The 17,305-nt window shown below is 54.6% G+C and overlaps 1 protein-coding gene across 2 annotated transcripts in view; it reads right to left on the minus strand.

Moving 5' to 3' along the window:
• Positions 1–17,305, minus strand: part of SRRM3 (serine/arginine repetitive matrix 3) — a 53,900-nt gene that overhangs the window by 24,796 nt on the left and 11,799 nt on the right. For both annotated transcript variants that reach the window (XM_025275629.3, XM_025275630.3), the window contains exons 2-3: positions 6,353–6,617; positions 1,139–1,240 (exon numbers count right to left, since the gene is read on the minus strand). In XM_025275629.3, the coding sequence (XP_025131414.3) occupies positions 1,139–1,240; positions 6,353–6,617 (367 nt within the window). The remainder of the gene's footprint in view (positions 1–1,138; positions 1,241–6,352; positions 6,618–17,305) is intronic.

The raw sequence follows: 17,305 nt of genomic DNA on the forward strand, positions 1-17,305 counted from the left end.
CCGGCTCCCCTAGAGCACTCACAAACCCCCACAAGCCTGAGGCTGGCGTGACTCTGGTTTTTGGATTTTTTCCCCCTTTTTGGCCATACCACGTGGCATCTGGGATCTTAGTTCCCTGACTGGGGATTGAACCTGTGCCCCCTGCAGTGGATGTGTGGAGTCCTAACCGTTGGACCATCAGGGAAAATCACCATCACCAACTCTGCTTCGCGCTCTTGCTCAAGCCAGAGAAGTGAGGCTAAGTGTGGTTAGCAGGGGAACCCCCCCACCCGAAATAGTCTACAATTTCTATAGGCTGGGCTTCCCTGTCTTCAAGGTCCATCTACTTCTGCAATGCTGTTTGCCCTCAAGACAACAGCAAGGAAAAGCATTCAGAAGGCGCTGCTGCTGTTTTACTTTCCTGCCAACAAAGGTGCCCAGGGACTTAGGGTCTCAGCAAGATGCCCACCCTGCGGTCACATCGGGACACTTGCAGGGACAGGCCGGCCCCGCCCTCCTACGGCAGCTGCCCCACTTCATACGGTTTCGAGTGGTTGATGGTTCTCCGAGATGAAGTCTGCCTCCCTGTAACCTCCTGTTTTATCTGAAGCCCACAGCACCCGGTGCTCCTCCTGTCCTGTGACAGCTGCAGAGATGCCACCCCTACAGAGCCTGTGCTCTCTTTACCGGATGGGTCTCTGGCCGAGCCAGTGATGGCTTTTGGTGCGCTGGTCATTTCTCTCCAGCATCCGTGTTTACTCCACAGACCACTATCTAAGTGATAATAGTTGGGGCGGAGGGATTATTCTATCAGCCAATAACAACACTGAGGACAGAACACTTCTCGAGTCTCCTGGTTTGCAGCCCAAGATTCCCGGAGATGAGATCTGGGCTCTCTCTCCCACCGCTGGGCCAGACATAGAACCCCAGGCAGCAGGGAGAGGACTTCAGTGATGCCCAGGTGCCCAGTGGCTCTTGCCTAGTGCCCTGGGCCAGGCCAGAGCTTCCGGTGGACAAGATCCATGCCCTCTCCGCCTCCTCTTCTTTCTTCCCACCTCTAGCCCTGACCACCTGAGTGAGCCCTGGGAAAGGCTGCCCAGGGCTGGCTGCAGGCTGCACCCTCCCCTGCCCTGGGCCTCCCCACCCTGGCAGCACTCACATGTGGCCCCCAGGCCGGTCCTCCCTGGTGAGCATTCCCTCCTTCTCCATCAGCATCTGCCGGAAAGTCCTGACCTTCTGCCGGGTCTCCTCCTCTGAGTACCTGTGGGGCACAGGGAAGGTGAGAGCTGCAGTCTGGGCTCTGGTTTCCTCCCCACCTGCCCCCCCAGCCTCTCCTCCCAGCTCTCAGTCATGTGGGCACTCTCCAGCTTGATAGGACCTGTCCAAGGTCATACCACCAACAAGGTTCTCAGCACTGGGGAAGCTCAAAGCCAACCCATTTTGCACCATACCAGTCAACCAACCAACTAAACCAACAACCAGGCAAACCAAAGGGAGTGTTCCCAGAGGTAAGGAGACCTCCTGGGGAGGTCCTCACCGCATCCCCGCCTCTACAAGGTCAAGGCTGCCAAGTGGCCAGTCCAGGATCCCAGGGGTAGATCCATGGCTTCCCAGCTTGGGATGGGGTTGTGGGTGGATGTAGTCTGGGCCTTGGATGGAGGCTCCTGACTTCTCTCCTCCGCTCTCCCTCCCTCCCTGAGCCCAGTCTCAGGCTGGGGACCAAAGCCCAGAATCATCTACTCCATATTTTTGTTCCTGCATCCTGGGGTCGCTGTCACCTCTCTCACACCACCAGTGTGACAGCTGTCCAGGCCTCCCAGCCCATGTCCATGCTGACCCCTGGGGCGTCTGTGCTCACCCAGCCCCTGGCCCTGTGCCCAGCACACACCAGCTGTCAGTGGCTGTTGCTGACTGAGTCTTGTCTCCTAAGTTCCCACCCTCTCCTCCTCCGGGCCGCCCTGGACAGAAACCATGGTGGCCAAATAGGAACTGAAGTCCCACCTCCTCTCTCATGTGGCTATGAGCTCTCTGTGCACACAGCAAGCCCACCCCCCCAACCCTATCCATGAAAACGGTACATCCTTCCCTGTCAGGGACCCCATCTCTTTTCTCCCTTCTTCCCTCCTCTCCTTCAACGAGCATTTGGGATTGATTCAGCTTTTTTGGAGAGCAATTTCGCAATTCTTTTCAAAAACCTTAAAAAAAAGGAATATAGCTTTTGATTCATAAATTAACTTCCAGGTTTACTCTGTGGAAATAACCATGGCTGAACACAAAGATGTGACTCATGGGAAGTTTACAGCAGGACGAGTCCTCCTGCCTCCCCAGTCAGGTTAGGTGCTAACATTCGTGTTTCCATAGCAACCTCAGCCTCCAGGTTCCTCCTGGAGGGGTGGTTTCTGGGCTAGTCTTCATCTGTTTACTCTTTTGCATCCTGCACTGGCCTGGGAATTCCCCGAGGACAGGGACCTTGTCTGTCTGAATTGACCTTGTGTCCCCAGCATCTGGCACCTTGCCTGCTTACATGGGGCCTCCAAAAATGCTTTTGAATTCTGGCGTGACAGTTTTTGAATCTCAGTGCTCCCACTTTCTAGATCTGTGACCTTGGACAAGTCCACATGCTTCTCTTAGTCTGAGTCTGTACATCTGTGCAATGGGATAGTAACCTGCCTTTCAATATTGTTGCAGGATTAAGGGAGATGATACGTAAAAGCACTTTGCACAGGGCCTAGCACACAGTAGGTGCTCAAGAAATGGTGGTGATTGAGGATTATTTGTCCCAGAGCGATGGGGACAGAGGGTCTAATTGTCCCAGGCTCTGTGCCTTTTTCTACCCTAGACCCCTCCCAGGTCAGCAGGGTCCTGGCCCAGGAATCACCTGAACCTCTCCCCTCTGCTCTCCCAGGAGGCAAAGGCTGAGATGGAGAAGGAGGCTGGTACCCAAACCTTCCATGCCCTGTGGGTGCAGCAGCACCTGCCAACTCAAGGGCATGCAGGAGGCCCGGCTGGCTAACAGTCAAGGGTTCGGACGGGGAAGAGGGTAGGCAGGGCGAGGATGCCTGTCTCAGCACCCCAGCCTCCTGGCTCAGCTGCTTCCCCAGCCAGTCTGGCTCCCTCGCTACCACTTCCACCATTTGGGAAAAATGCATCAAATTCATTTTTGCTCTGGGGACTTCTTGGGTTGCCCTTGGGGCTGGGGTGGGGTGAGGGGACAATACATTTTAAAAGAGGTCTCCAGAGTGGAAAATGTCTCCTTCTGCCTGCCTTTGCCCAGATCCAGCATTTCCTAGAAAATCACTTCCTTGGTCATTAAGTTGATCTTCACCACGGCTCTGGGGGGCGGGGGATGGTTGTGGTGGTAGTGGCCCATTTTACAGATGGAGAAATAGAGCAGCGAGAGGGGAGGGCTCAAAGCTCCAAGCCCAGTTCAATGGTCCTCATGAGAAGGGGCATGGTGGGTAGGATGTGGGGAGGGGGATGTTTGGGGCCAAGCCTGGAACATCACCTCCTAGAGGCTGGGGACTTTGTCCCCGCCTCCACAGTGACCGTGGGCTGCCCATAGAGACTGCCCAGGAAGATGGCACCAAAGGCAGCATCCATCAGTATTAAGAAAGGGATTGCTTTTTAATGGGGCCAAAGAATGTGTGTTTCCATGACTAGCGAGAATATTTGTCAAATGCCTGCAAACCTGGTAAATAAATGCGAATGAACCAGTGTTTCTAGAAACGGATATTAATGACTGGATTTTTAGCAGAGCGTTTGTGGAGCACTTTCTGGGGACTGGAGTAGGGTGCAGGAGCCCTGTACTTGCCTTAGTCCACAGGCTCCTCAGAACAACCCCCTATTTAACAGGCCAGTAGCTATGGCTTGCCCAAGGTCACAGGCCAGAGCTGGAAGCCCCGACTGTTGGGTTCCAGAGTGGCTGTGGCGTCTACCGGCGCGGCAGCCGCTAAGAGATGGCAGAGGGAGAGGGTTGATAACCGGAGAGCTGGCTTTATGGGAGACCCCAGTCTAAGGACCACCTGGAGTGAGGGCTTGGGTGGCGGAAGGGCCCCTGATGGAATATCTGGAGACGACCTCTTGGGAACATCCCAGCGAGGAAAGAGCCTTTGATGCCAGGGGATTAGATACCAAAGACATGGTCAAGTGCCATCCCCCTTCACCTGAAGCTGCCCCCCTGGGATAATAAGCCTGCCACGGCAGGGGTAGATAGGGGACTTGTGGGGAGGGGGTGCCATGAGTGAGGGCCTTTAGGAGTTCTCTGAAAGGTTGGGGAGAGGAGGGCTTTCCTATGGGGAAAGTTAGGTGAAGAGGGTGGGGCTTAGGAAGGAGGCAGGGCCCCATAAGGGGGGCGGGGCTTTGTGCGCGAAGAGGGCGGGGCTTGTGAGGGGAAGTGGGCAGGGCTCTGTGAGGGAGAAGGGGCGGGGCTTGTGTGGGGAAAGGGGTATTTTCCTAGAACGAAGCACGGAAGGCTGGCTCTCATCTGTCCCAGGCGTCTGTTCCCTAGCAACGCCCACCCGCCCACACTCCCTCCACTCCCGGAGTCTCTCAATTCAGCAGGATCTGCAGGTTTAATTAAGGTCTGGGACTCTCTCTACATAAGGATACTCCACTCCCCACCCTAACCCCCGGGGATCTCATTTCTTCGGTCACATCCACAGCTCATCAAGCCTGTTTTCATTACCAGCTGGAAGTCTCCTTTCTGTCTGTCTCCAACAGCCTTCCACCCATCCATTCCTCTCTGCAGGGATCCTCCCCACCCCGACCTGGTCTCCAGCTGGAGGTGAACACCAAATTCCTGCGCCCTTTTCTTACAAGCCGCCCTGCCTGGCAGCCTTGGCCCTGCCTTCCTAAGGGCCTGTGGTGGCAGTGACAATCTCTGTCTGAGCCTCAGTGTCTTCTGGGCTCCGCAGGGACGAGTGAGCCTTGTCTTGGCTGCCTCTTGGGGATGAACAGACAAAGGTGTGGTTTGGAAGGACCGCTGTACACAGGCGGTCTGCTCCCAGGTGGCTCCAGGTACTAACGCACTGGGCCTTTCTGATTCTCAGCTCACTGACAGTGCCAGCCTGTTAGGCAGGCCCTGCTCCCCACTTTGACTCCCTCAACAGCAAGCCCAGTAGTTTCAAAGTACTCAGGCAGATGCAGAAAGGAGCCTTGGGAACTCCAGTTTTCCTTGGAGAGGTAGAAATGGGAATGACTCTGTTCTCTATTTTTTTTTTTTTGCCTCCAGTTCCACATATGATGGCTGTCCCATCTCCACTGGATTTTCAGGTGAGGTCCCTAAATCCTTACTGACTGATGCACAATCCTTCCTTCTCAGCCTGACAAACTCTTATTCATCCTTCAAGGCCCATTCAAATGTCTTCTCTCAGAATCTCCCCTCCGAGCTCCTGAAGCACTTGACCCTTTCCTGTCCTGCTGTCCTCTCTATAATCCTTATTCTAACCTATTTTATGGTGGAGTTGGTGTTAACATGCCTGTTTCCCTTCTGAGATGGGGAAGGAATAGGGGTTGGGAGAGGGATCTTTGAGAAAGTGACTCCAGTTCAGCTCTGGGGACCAGTGTTGCCCAGCACAGTATCTGGCCCACTTGTGTGCCCCTGGTTCTGAACTGCTGCTGCTGCTGCTAAGTCGCTTCAGTCGTGTCCAACTCTGTGCGACCCCATAGACGTCAGCCCATCAGGCTCCACCGTCCCTGGGATTCTCCAGGCAAGAACACTGGAGTGGGTTGCCATTTCCTTCTCCAATGCATGAAAGTGAAAAGTCAAAGTGAAGTCGCTTAGTCGTTCCCGACTCTTAGCAACCCCATGGACTGGAGCCTACCAGGCTCCTCCGTCCCTGGGATTTTCCAGGCAAGAGTACTGGAGTGGGGTGCCATTGCCTTCTCCGAACTAGACAGGGTGAAATCTAAGCTTCTGGGTGTGGCTGCTGGCTGGAATTCCCTTGCTGAAATCACAGGCACCCCTCACACGTAGTAGGAGCCCGCTGTGCGTTCTTGCCTGGCTGCCGCACCTGGCTTTAGATCAGGCAGCTCGAGCCACCCATTTTACAGACGGGAAAACTGAGGCCTCGAGTTGTCATTAACGTTTACATGCCCCTCTCCTACACCAGACTGGATGTTTCCCGAAGGCATGGGCTGTGTCTCCTTGGCTGCTGTGACTCTAAGCCCAGATGAGAACTTTATATAGAGCAGGAGTTCAAGACAGCTTATTGGTAGAATAAAGTAATACATGAATGAAAGTTCAACTGGGCCTGCAATAGCTCAGATTCTGACCTTTCAGGCTCCGGGATCCCAACGCTGGCCCCGCCCTGGCCCCGCCTCGAGTCCCTCCCGGCCCCGCCCACAGCCCCGCCCCGCCCCCTTCCCCGCTCACCCTTGCTCCTCCATCATCTCCTGCAGTTCCATGCACTTGAGCTCCACGCGCCGCTTGCGCTCATGGTCCAGGATCTCGCGGTGCGCGCGCTTCACCAGGCCGGGCTCCGCGGCGCGCAGTTCCTCCTCTGCCCGCGGCCAGGCCCCAGACGAGGCGCCCGGCTGCGGGAAGCCGTTCGCCGCGTCGGGCGGGGACGGCACGCTGGCCGCCCCGTTGTTCACGGTGGATGACATAGTGGCTGCCCCTGGAGCGGCTGGCCTCGGCCCTGCGGGACAGACACAGACACCCGGCGGGATGGTCACTTCTCGGCCACCTTCTAAGCTCTTCTCGGCGCGGGTTAATCCTGGAGATTTAAAGGCCCACTCATGGCTCTAATCCGCTTCCACTCTGGCTGCAGAGCCGGGCAGTGGCAGGTTTGCATCTGTGGGTCACACCTCAGGGCATGAGGGGGCATCGGACACTGGGCTGTCCCATCGGTAACGTGGGGTGGATTCAAGGCGGACTAGATGGCCTCTAAAGGAGGTTTGTCGCCTTCAGGGACCTAGTAACCATCCAGGACAAAGCTCTCTGCCCCGGTTCCAATGCCTGGGCCTGACTGCCTGGTCACTGCCTGCTCCCTGCCTGCACACCTCCTGGCAGTTCCCCAGGTTTTATTCTTGTTTTTCCTTCAGGCTAAGTTTAATACCGGCTTCTCACTCCCCAGTACCCATTTTTCTGGCTCTGGTCCCTGGAGTCACAGACCACACGTGCTCCCCATCCCAGTCTGCTCCCGGACAGCCATGCAGAGACCAGAAGATGGAACCTTCTCCAGGCTCAGCTCCATTCCCACCACAGATGCAATTTTCGGTTCCTACTTCGATCTGGCTAACTTTTCCAAAGTCAGCATTCCAGGTGGGGCCCTATCTGGGCTGAAGCCCACAGGGCCGTCCCCTCCTTTGTTCTGGAAACATCGCTTGTGAGGATATGGCCAAAAGTGGCACTGACATTAACTTTCCAGGCAGCTACATCCTTTCGCCAGCTCAGGGTGGGTTGGGAGCCAGCACGGCTTGGAAGGTGAGAAGTGGTGGCTCCACGGCCCAAAGTAGAGCGTGCACCTGTATGCACCCTGCACACGCACGTATACACACACACACATGCACACCAAGGACTTATCTTAACAGAGGGGAGGCACCTCCTGAGCTATTTCCAATTCCTTTCTCCAAGGCTCTGCTAGTTGCTAAGCAACAGGGAGGCCTCCTTCCCAGGGAGTGGGATGGGAGGGAGGGAATGGGTGGAGGGAGGTGGGAAGAGAAGGAACCGGGCATGTCTGGACATCCCAGATGGGGCCTTCCTGCAATACCCCCCACCCTCCAAAACACATACTCTCCTCACTGGCCTCAAAGTGTCCAGAGCCATGGAGTATGAAAGGCAGAGAAGAGAGAGGGGGACCAGGAGGGGAAAAAGGCCTTGAACGGGACAGTGACAGGAGGTGACAGTGGTAATGGGAACACAAGCTCCTTTCATATGTTCATCTGCCCAAGTGTCTGGATCTAGGCCAGGGTTCTCCATGCCTTGCTGTGTGACCCTGAGGATGTTCCTGCCCTTCTCTGAGCATCTGTTCTCAACCTGTGCCTGGAAGCATCATCCAGATTCTTCGGGAAGGCTCTTCGGGCTTTACAGAACAAAGCTGTTTTTCTAAGCCTTGCCTGCTTCCTGCCTGTCCCTACCCCAGCCCTGCAACCCTAGCTCTACCACGTTTTCTCTGAGGGTAAGTCACAAGTATCACCCACTCACCAAGCCCCACACAGAGCTCTGCTTGTCTCATGCCCTGAGCCAGGGACATGCATGGAGCTTGGAGACCTCCATTGTCCTGGCCCACCACAGCTCACCAACATCAAGTTTGGTCCCATATTCCATCTCGACATTGCTCACATTTACCCATCTCCTTCTCTCTCATTACCACCTCAGTTCAAGCCTCTGCCTCTGGTCCATTCTGGCATCAGCATCCTGTCTGCCCACCCCCCTGCCCTGACCTCTTTCTGTTCATCTTCCATCAGCAACCTGGGAGACTGGGCCAGGAGCAAATCAGACCCTGTCATGCCCTAGTTAACAGCCTCCAGTGGCTTCCGGTCACCCTGGCTCCCAGTCCTGACACAGCTTGGACCTGCTTCCTGGACCAACCTGTCCACTGCCATGCCCACACAGCTTCTCCATCCTTCTTGCATCCAGCCACGCCCCCCGACCCCCCCACTGCTCCCCTTCCCTAGGATGCTCTGCACTTGACTCTGGCATGACCTCAAAGTCACTGCTCACAGGCATCGCCACCTCCTGCGGGCCTCCCTCCTCCACTCTCTGGAGCTCTCCCCCTCGCTTCACTGTGGGCTCACAGGTCTCACTCCACCTGTGGGCCGAGGGCTTTTTAGCCCCAATTCCTGGTGCCAGCAAAGCGTCTGAAACACAGGGGGCTCGGTGCCTATGAGCGGAATAAAGAGACAAACAGGGAGAGAGGCCTATTGTATAGCACCTGGAGCTCTGCTCAGTGTTATGGCCCAGCCTGGATGGGAGGGGCGTTTGGGGGAGAAAGGATCCTGTATACGTATGGCTGAGTCCCTTCTCTGTTCACCGGAAACTGCTTTAACATTGTTAATCGGCTATACCCCCATACAAAGTACAAATTTAAAGTTTGAAGAAAAAGGGAGATAGGACTGAGGACTATAGGTGGGGTCCCTGATACAGCCTTTAAGACCCCTTTGTATTTCTTCTTATACAATCTTGCAGCTTTATCCAGTGCTATACTTTATCCTGAAGCCAACAGCTAGCTCCTCAGCCTGGGTCACCTGTCCCCAAACATGCACTCCCACTCCTTTGAGCCTTTGCCCACGTGGTTCCCAGTGCTAGAATTCCACTGCTTCTCTTCCCTATCTGGGGAACTCCAGCACGTCCTTCAGAGTCCAGTCCCAATGTCATCTCCTCCCGGAAGCCTTCCCTGCTTCTGATGAAGGATGAGCTGTTCCCTCCTTGTGCCCCCACAGCTTTTGTCCTCACCTCTTTAGATACTGAGGCTCAATTTATTGTCTGCGTCTGACCCCTGGTCTAGCCCTTCGAGGGGAGGGGACCAGCCCTTCATTCCAGCTCCCCTGAGCCTACCCAGCGCCTGGCAATGCCAAAGATGCACTGGGGGTTGTGGGAGCAAAGTGCTCGGGCCCTGAGAGAGCCGTGGAGACAGGTTCTCAGTGATGCTGCTCTGCATGCTTGCCCTCGACGTGGGCGAGGCTCCCCAGCCAAGAACTTGGCCTGAGCTCCTTGAGGGCGGGGCAGGGGAAGCTGGTGGGAGCAGTTCTGAGTGCACTCAGGTCTCCACACCCTGAGAAATCCTATCGCCAGCACTAGGAGAACGCCTGGCCGAGATGGCTAGGCTGCTGGGGGCAGTCTTTCAGAAGCTACTGAAGGAAAGGAGAGGGGTGAGAAGACAGAAGATGGATGCTGTCTGGGTTTCCACTAGGACAGATGGTGAATTCTGCCAGCTTCACCTGGTAATGGAGGGCGCCAGGCAGGAATCTGAGGCACGTTATTAAAAGAATGACCCCTGAGCCCCTAGTGGAGCGGCCAGGCCCCTAAGACCAAATCATTGTATGCTGAGCCCACTTCTTTCCGAGTCAGGGTTGCTGGACCAGCAGACCAGGAAGTTATTGCAGACATCAGGTCTGGATTGGGTTGCCATTCCCTTCTCCAGAGGATCTGCCTGACCTAGAGATTGAACCTGGGTCTCCCGCATTACAGGCAGACTCTACCATCTGAGCCACCAGGGAAGCCCTTATCTGATATTATCTATTACAGAATTATTGTGAGATTTCATAAGGAGAGAGAGACACTGTGTTGGTGGGAACTAACATTCTGTGCTATTTTAATTGGTGGGCGGATTAACCTGTGCTCAGAGGGAGCTGATGAATGGGTCCCTGTCACATCAGATGGGGGTATCTAGGGTAGGACCGCGGGGCTCCGTCTTCACCCATGTCCGATCTAGTATATTCACCATTGCCTGGAGAGAACTTTGAAAACCTGATGACCAGATTCAGTGAGACCACCACTTGGGAAGGTTCAGAAATTCAGAGTCAGAATCTAAAAAGACTCAACAGACAGAAAAGATGGGAGGAGTCTGAGAAGGTGAAACCGGATCACAAGAAATGCTACATCCTGACGCTGGGTCCCAAATGAACTTTCTAAAATTGGAGTGAGGTAGACATATGTTAGAAGGAGCATATTTAGGAAGAATTTAGGGGTTTTCAGTGGTCACAGGCTCAATTTGAGTCAATATCATAATGTGGCTGCCAAAAGCACATGTTATCTTAGCCCACATCAACAAAAATATAATGTCTGAAAGGGGGAAGTGATAAGAATACACAAGTGGTCGGAGGATTTAGGGCAAACCTGGCTGAGTCTGCTGAGAAGCTTGTTAGAAGTAGGTTGGGTTGCCTGATTTTGCAAATAAAAATACAGGATGCACAGCTAAAATAATTTGAATTTCATGAATTTCATATTTGGGGCATCCTCATACTAAAAAAAATTATTCATTATTTATCTGAAATTCAAATTAAACTAAGTGTCTTGTATTTTATATGATTCCTATCGAAACCTACTGAATCAAAATCTCTGAGGGTGAAATTGTCCGTGTTCTCCAGGTGATTCTGATACAGACCATCTGTGGAACAGCAATTGGGAGCCAGTGTCTAGAACAGCAGTTCTCAAATCTTATTTGTGGAGTCACCTGAAGGGCTTGTTAAACCATAGATGGCCAGGGTCTTGTTGTTTAGTTGCTAAAGTCGTGTCCGACTCTTTTGAGATTCCTTGGACTGTTGCCTGCCAGGCTCCTCTGTCCATGGGCTTTCCCAGGCAAGAATACTGGAGTAGGTTGCCATTTCCTTCTCCAGGGGATCTTCCTGACCCAGGGATCGAACCCACATCTCCTGATTGGCAGGTGGATTCTTTACCCACCTGGAGAACCCATGGCCAGGGTCTAGCCCTAGAATTTCTGACTCAGTAGATCTGGGGTGGGTGCCGATAATCTGCATTTCTAACAAGTTTCCTCTTTGCTGGACCTTGAACCCCACTCAAAGGAGCTAGTCCCTAGCCAAACTGGATGGTTTTAGAAGGCAAAGCCAGGACTCCTGCGAGGAAGTGGACTTCACATAAGCCCAAGATAGGATATTTTCCCCCCTAACAATCAAAATTTTACAAAAACTAAGTAGTGGGGGGACTTTCCTGTGTGGTCCAGTGGCTAAGACTCCAGTGCAGGGGGCTCGGGTTTGATCCCTGGTCTGGGAACTAGATCCCACATATTCGGCAACTAAAAAAAAAAAAAAATTTCCTGCATGCAGCAAGGAAGGTGGAAGATCCCATGTGCCACAACTAAGACCCAGAGCCACCAAACAAATAAATATTTTAATATAAATAAAAGCTAGGTGGCTCATCCCAGGATGAGTGAGTTTCCCATTATAGGAGCTGCTTAAATAGGAGATAGATTATTATGTTCACTCAGCAAACACAGCACACACTCATTTGCCATCTTCTCCCTCCCCCACCAACAAACGGAGATTTGGAGACAAACAGGACCCCATCCTGGCCCTCTGGGAGCTCACCAGCTGGTTTGGGAAACCATAGGTAATCGCAGCATAGTGTGATAGAAGAGAATTTGAGAAGAGTCTGCATCTCCAGGCGGTTGGTCCGGGCAGGCTTCCCAGAAGCGGGTGGAAGGAGCTGGAGACAGGGACTCCAGAGCAGCGGGGGCCTGACCAGGATTCGAGAAATAAATGGACTGACAGGGCAAGACTGTGTGTGGGGTGGAGGACCTCGGATGATACTGGGTCCCTGGCTTGGGTGACCGGGTGCAGCCATTTGCTGTGATGGAGAATATGGAGGACAAACTCAGCTGTGTTAAGGGCTTGTTGGGGTCAAACAGGCAGCTGTGAGGTCTCGAGCCATGACCCTGACCCTGACCCTGACCCTGACTTGTTAAGATGCCTGGGGACACTGACACTGCGTCTCCTTGGAGACAGGGCAACACATGGGAAGTCTTTTCTCTACCCGTTTGGCTGTGAGACCCTGAATGAGTCTGTTTCTATCTCTGGACCCTTGCTTCACCACTGGACAATGAGGGGCTGGACTCAAAGACCCCACAAGTCTTGTCCCGCTCTGGAAGTCTAGGTTATACTAGCAATGTAGGTATAAGCCAAGCCTTCAGCCCGCTTCCTCCCTGCAGCCAGTGGCCAGAGCCACACCAACTCCGCCCAGAGCTCAGCCTGGGGCCATCCCAGCACTGGGTCGGGTCCCATGGGTAGGCCAGATGCCCGGCCAGCCAAACCCATGTGCAGATTAAGTCATGGGGGAAGGGGGAGCATCCTCCCTTCTGCCAGCCAGGAAGTGGTTAAAAGGCCTGAGCTCTGACTTCTAAGCCTCACAGCTGAGTCCCTGGGCCTGCCTCCTTCCCTCAGACCCCAGCCTGGGTCCCCTGAGCAGGCCTGGCTGAGCACAGGATGGAACACAGTCTGGCGGCTGGTACCTGCAAGTCCAGCCCTGCTGGTAGACATTAATTGATGGGGCAACAGCCCATCTGTCCTGCAGGGTCCAGCCTGCTGACAGGCACAGAGGTCTCTGAGTTAATGAGCTCATCACTCACCCTGGAGCTCAGAGGGGTAGATGCTTAGGGCGGGAGTGACTGGCCCAGGTCGGGGGAGAGGGAACAGTGGGCCACGCATGCATCTGAGGAGACTGGGTCCTGCCCTGGGGAACCTGGCTTGAGGCTGGGAAACAGGGCTGTGCCCTTTGGGAACTCATGAGCTGAGTGACCTTGATCATGTAGCTTAAACTCTGTGCCTTGGTTTCCTTGCTAATCATACAAGTCACAAGTGTTAGTCGCTCAGTCGTGCCCAACTCTTTGTGACCCCATGGACTGCAGCCCACCAGGCTCCTCTGTTCATGGGATTTTCCAGACAAGGACACTGGAGTCAGTTACCATTTCCTTCTCCAGGGGATCTTCCCAACCCAGGGATTGAACCTGGGTCTCCTCCACTGCAGGCAGATTCTTTACCATCTGAGCTACGAGGGAAGCCCCTCCTTGCTGATGACCTGAAACTAATAACAGCACCCTCCTTGTAGGGCCATGGTAAAGGACTGATGCGTGTGGAACGCTAGCACAGCTCCTGGCATGCCGCGAATGCCTCATAAGCAGTGGTGATTGTCAGGGGTGACCGTCCTCTTCCGGATGTGGAGGGGGCCAGGAGCCCCTGGACATCCAGATGTCCGGAAGGCTGAGCTATGACTGAGGGCTAGGGACTGAGACCCAAGGGTGAGCAAGGTTGCTGACTGTGGGGGGAGAAGAGGGCAGACGCCAGAGCCCAGGGCAAGGATGACCTGGGCCACCATCTCCCCACTGCCGCCCCGCCACTGGCCTCAGCAAACATCTCCCATCTCACGTGCAGTGTCTCAGTCCCCAGCCCACACGGCACCAGCCCAGGGACCCCTTTTGCTCCTGAAGCTTGGAAACATCTCTCCCCCAGCAGGCAGCATCACTCCCCCGGGGGCTCCTTCTCCCCACCCCGCTGCTGGCCAGAGACCCAGCTCCCCAGTGATGATGGGAGGATGCAGGGCTTTCGCACCCTCAAAGGTACAGGTTCCTACAGCTTCCCATAAACTCTCGATTCGTGGTCACACACAATTCAACCACCTTCTTGCCACTGAGGTCCTTCTGCTGTCTCCCACTGTCTCAGGAACAAGCAGCATTTGGTTTGGGATCAGAAGATTAGAGCTTGAGTTCTGCTTCTACCAGTTCTCCCTGGGCGATCAGGGAATGTTACCAAACGTCCCTGAGCCTGAGCTTTCTCATCCATAAAATGGAGGCAATAGTCCCTACCTCGGGACTTCCCTAGCAGTCCATTGTTTAAGACTCTGCTCTTCCAATGCAGGAAACACGGGTTTGATCCCTGGTCAGGGAACTAAGATTCCACATGCTGCAAAATTCCCTCCCTCATAGGGTGGTGGGATCATTCATTCTTTCAGTGACAAGCTTGTTCTGAAGACAGATCCTGATTACCTCCATCCCCACCCTGTCCCATGCCAAGGGAGCAAAAAAGAGACCAGGGTGGGTCTGTCTTTGCCTGCGATGGTCAGGGAAGGCTTCACAAGAGCAAAGGTGTTTGAAGTGGTCCTGTGAAGGATGAGTCTAAGGAAGGGGGTGGTCCAAGCAGGGGCGGGGGGGTGTGTGGCACAGGCTGAAGGCTCAGGGATCGTGGGGCCCGGGGGCCTGGGATTAAGAGGGTCAGGATGGAGCGGGGTGTGTGATGGCGACCAGTCTGCCCATGAAGTGGGAACTGCAAACCCAGGGTTAGCCCTTCCAGAGAAAAAGTCCAGTGTGGAGCAAGGTAAGGGAGTGGGAGGGACTTGCTTCCTGAGTTTCCTGGAGATAAAAAAAACAAATCCTTTGTAACTGTCACAAAGGTGATGGAACTGATAAACACACAAGAAACCAGGCACTTAGCTTGTGAAACTAAGTCTGGGTCTTTGTAGAAATGAGTGTGTAACAACAATGGTTTTTGTCAAGATATTTGATGAATCTGGCAAAGAAAATCCATCTCCAGTATGTCCGAGGAATCTGGGTGCGCCCCTTCCCCGCCCCAGTCCCTGCCCTGAAGCCAGCTGCACACGTGATACTGGTAAGTGTCCCCAGAGTGCCCGGTGGGGGGGTTCTCCAGCCAACCCCTCCCTTTCCTGTGGGGACCCTTCTCCAGACCTCTCTGAGGTGTGGGCAGGAGGCAGAGGTAATCAGGCCACGGCCAGAACAAACGTCCCTGTGCTCCCTCCCTGCCCCAGGCAGTGGGGCTGGGGAGTTATGGGAGATGGCCTCTCAGCCCTAAGGGCAGGTCACTTATTCATGTCACAGCTACTCTGAGAATCTGAGGCTCACCAGAGGGGATGCAGGGGAAGAGGCATGGTGAAGAAGCAAGATAACAGCTGGGGCAGGGGACAGGCGGCAGAGACATCAACTGAGCTAGAGCATGTTCGCGGAGGAGCGTAGCTGGGAGGTCTTCCTGGAGGAGGAATCATGAAACATAAGTAGGAGCTAGTGGACATAGAAGGGGAGGAAGGATGTCTTGGGCAGAGTGTGGGGCGTGTGGGAAGAAGGCTTGGAGAGAAAAAGGGAAGAACCCTGGCTTGTTCACAGTGGGCCAGGAGGGGCCGCAGGAGCTAGGAATAACCTGCAGGCCGTGGGGAGCCCATGAAGGCTGCTGGGCTGGGGAGGTCACGGTCAGCTCTGCAGTTCAGAAAGATCTCTCTGGCTGCCTGGAGCCTTCGATGGTGGCTTCTGCCCTGGAGAAGGTCTGACTCTCAGGGACAGCTCGGTCCGCATTAACCAAGATGGATCAGCAAGTGACAAAAGAGCCGGCCTGGGTTCAAATCACTCGCTATGGGCCCTAAGGCGACTTGACCTCATTTGGCTGTTTCCTCATTTGTAAAATGGGGTGAATCCAAGCACCCCCTGCCATTAGAGGTGAGGGAATGAACATATGCCCAGTGTGGCAGTGCCCAGGACCTTAGGAAGTTCTGTGTAGAAGTATTTAGTGTCTGGACTACCCATCAGTTCAGTTTAGTCACTCAGTCCATGGGGTCCGACTCTGCGACCCCATGGACTGCAGCACGCCAGGCTTCCCTGTCCACCACCAACTCCCGGAGCTTGCTCAAACTCGTGCCCGTTGAGTTGGTGATATACTACCCATAAACAACACCAGCTCATCTAAACTACTACAGGCATGAGTTAATCAGGAAGACGTACAGTAGAAATCAGAGGTTGATGTGTTTGATAATGCATCAGATCAGTGTCCGCTTGTGAAGACCAGCAGATTGCCACCCACACGGACCAGTAGAGACCAGCGTTCACAGGGAAAAAGACACTGCGGGGCGAGGCCGGGGAGGAAGGCTGGAAGCGAGAGGGTTAGCCGAGAGAGCTTCCTCCCAGCCTCCTTGGAGTCTCTCTCGGGAGGCGCTGGCACCGCTGTTTGTTACCCAACCCTCCAGAAGACGCTGCAGGGGGCAGGGAGAGAGCTGAAAGCCTTCTCAATTATTCAACAGTTGGAGCTTCCTGCTGCTCCTGTTGGAGCCAGGGGAAGGCTGGCTAGAGCCCCTGGGCTGGGTCTGGCTGGCTTGGGGGGAGGGCTGGTTGTCGGAGGGACAGCAGCCCTCATGTCCCACTCCTGCCCACCCGCCCTGCTCCAGCGCTGTCTGTGGGGTGGGGCGGAGGGGGCAGCTGCGCCTGGCAGGCAGGCTTGGAGCTGTCTGCTGCCCTGCAGACTCAGACTGTGCTGTGGAATGGAGGCAGCGGGTTGGCGAAGTTCCCAGAGCCAAGGTGGGGTGTCCGAGGGAAGCCAGGGAGGAAGGGCATGCCTGCTGTCTGCAGGAGAGGGCCAGGCAGCTTAGCTGGCACCTGCGTCCTGGGCAACCTGTCCAGCCCCCCTGCATCTCAGACACACGGGGCTCTGAGCCACCCAAGAACATGCTGGCCAACTGCTCCCTGTGCCTGGAGTGCTCTTCCCCTTCTGGTTCCTACAGGACTCTGCTCAGGCATCACCTCTGTGAAGCCCTCCCAGACTTCCACTGGGAGATGCACCTCTGTGGTCCTCCCAGAGCCTCACCCTGTGGTCCCCACCCTCAATATTTACCTTGCTCTGTTGTGACTATGTGCCCCCTGACCTGGTGAGGGCTGTCTAAGGGCAGGGACTGGGTTGTGTCCATTGTTGCGCCCCTATTGCCCAGCACAGAGCTTGGCACAAAGCAGCCATCTGTGAGCATTTGTTGAAACCCAGCCTGTGTTTGTACTGATGGGGAGCTCACTACTTGTGTTTTTTTTTGTATGTTTGTTTGTTTTTTACCACCTCCATCTCTGGGGACCTCGGTGGCAAAGTTTCCTGGTTACCACTCTCATTATGC

Source organism: Bubalus bubalis, chromosome 24 (assembly GCF_019923935.1).
Source record: "Bubalus bubalis isolate 160015118507 breed Murrah chromosome 24, NDDB_SH_1, whole genome shotgun sequence".
NCBI lineage: Eukaryota > Metazoa > Chordata > Mammalia > Artiodactyla > Bovidae > Bubalus > Bubalus bubalis.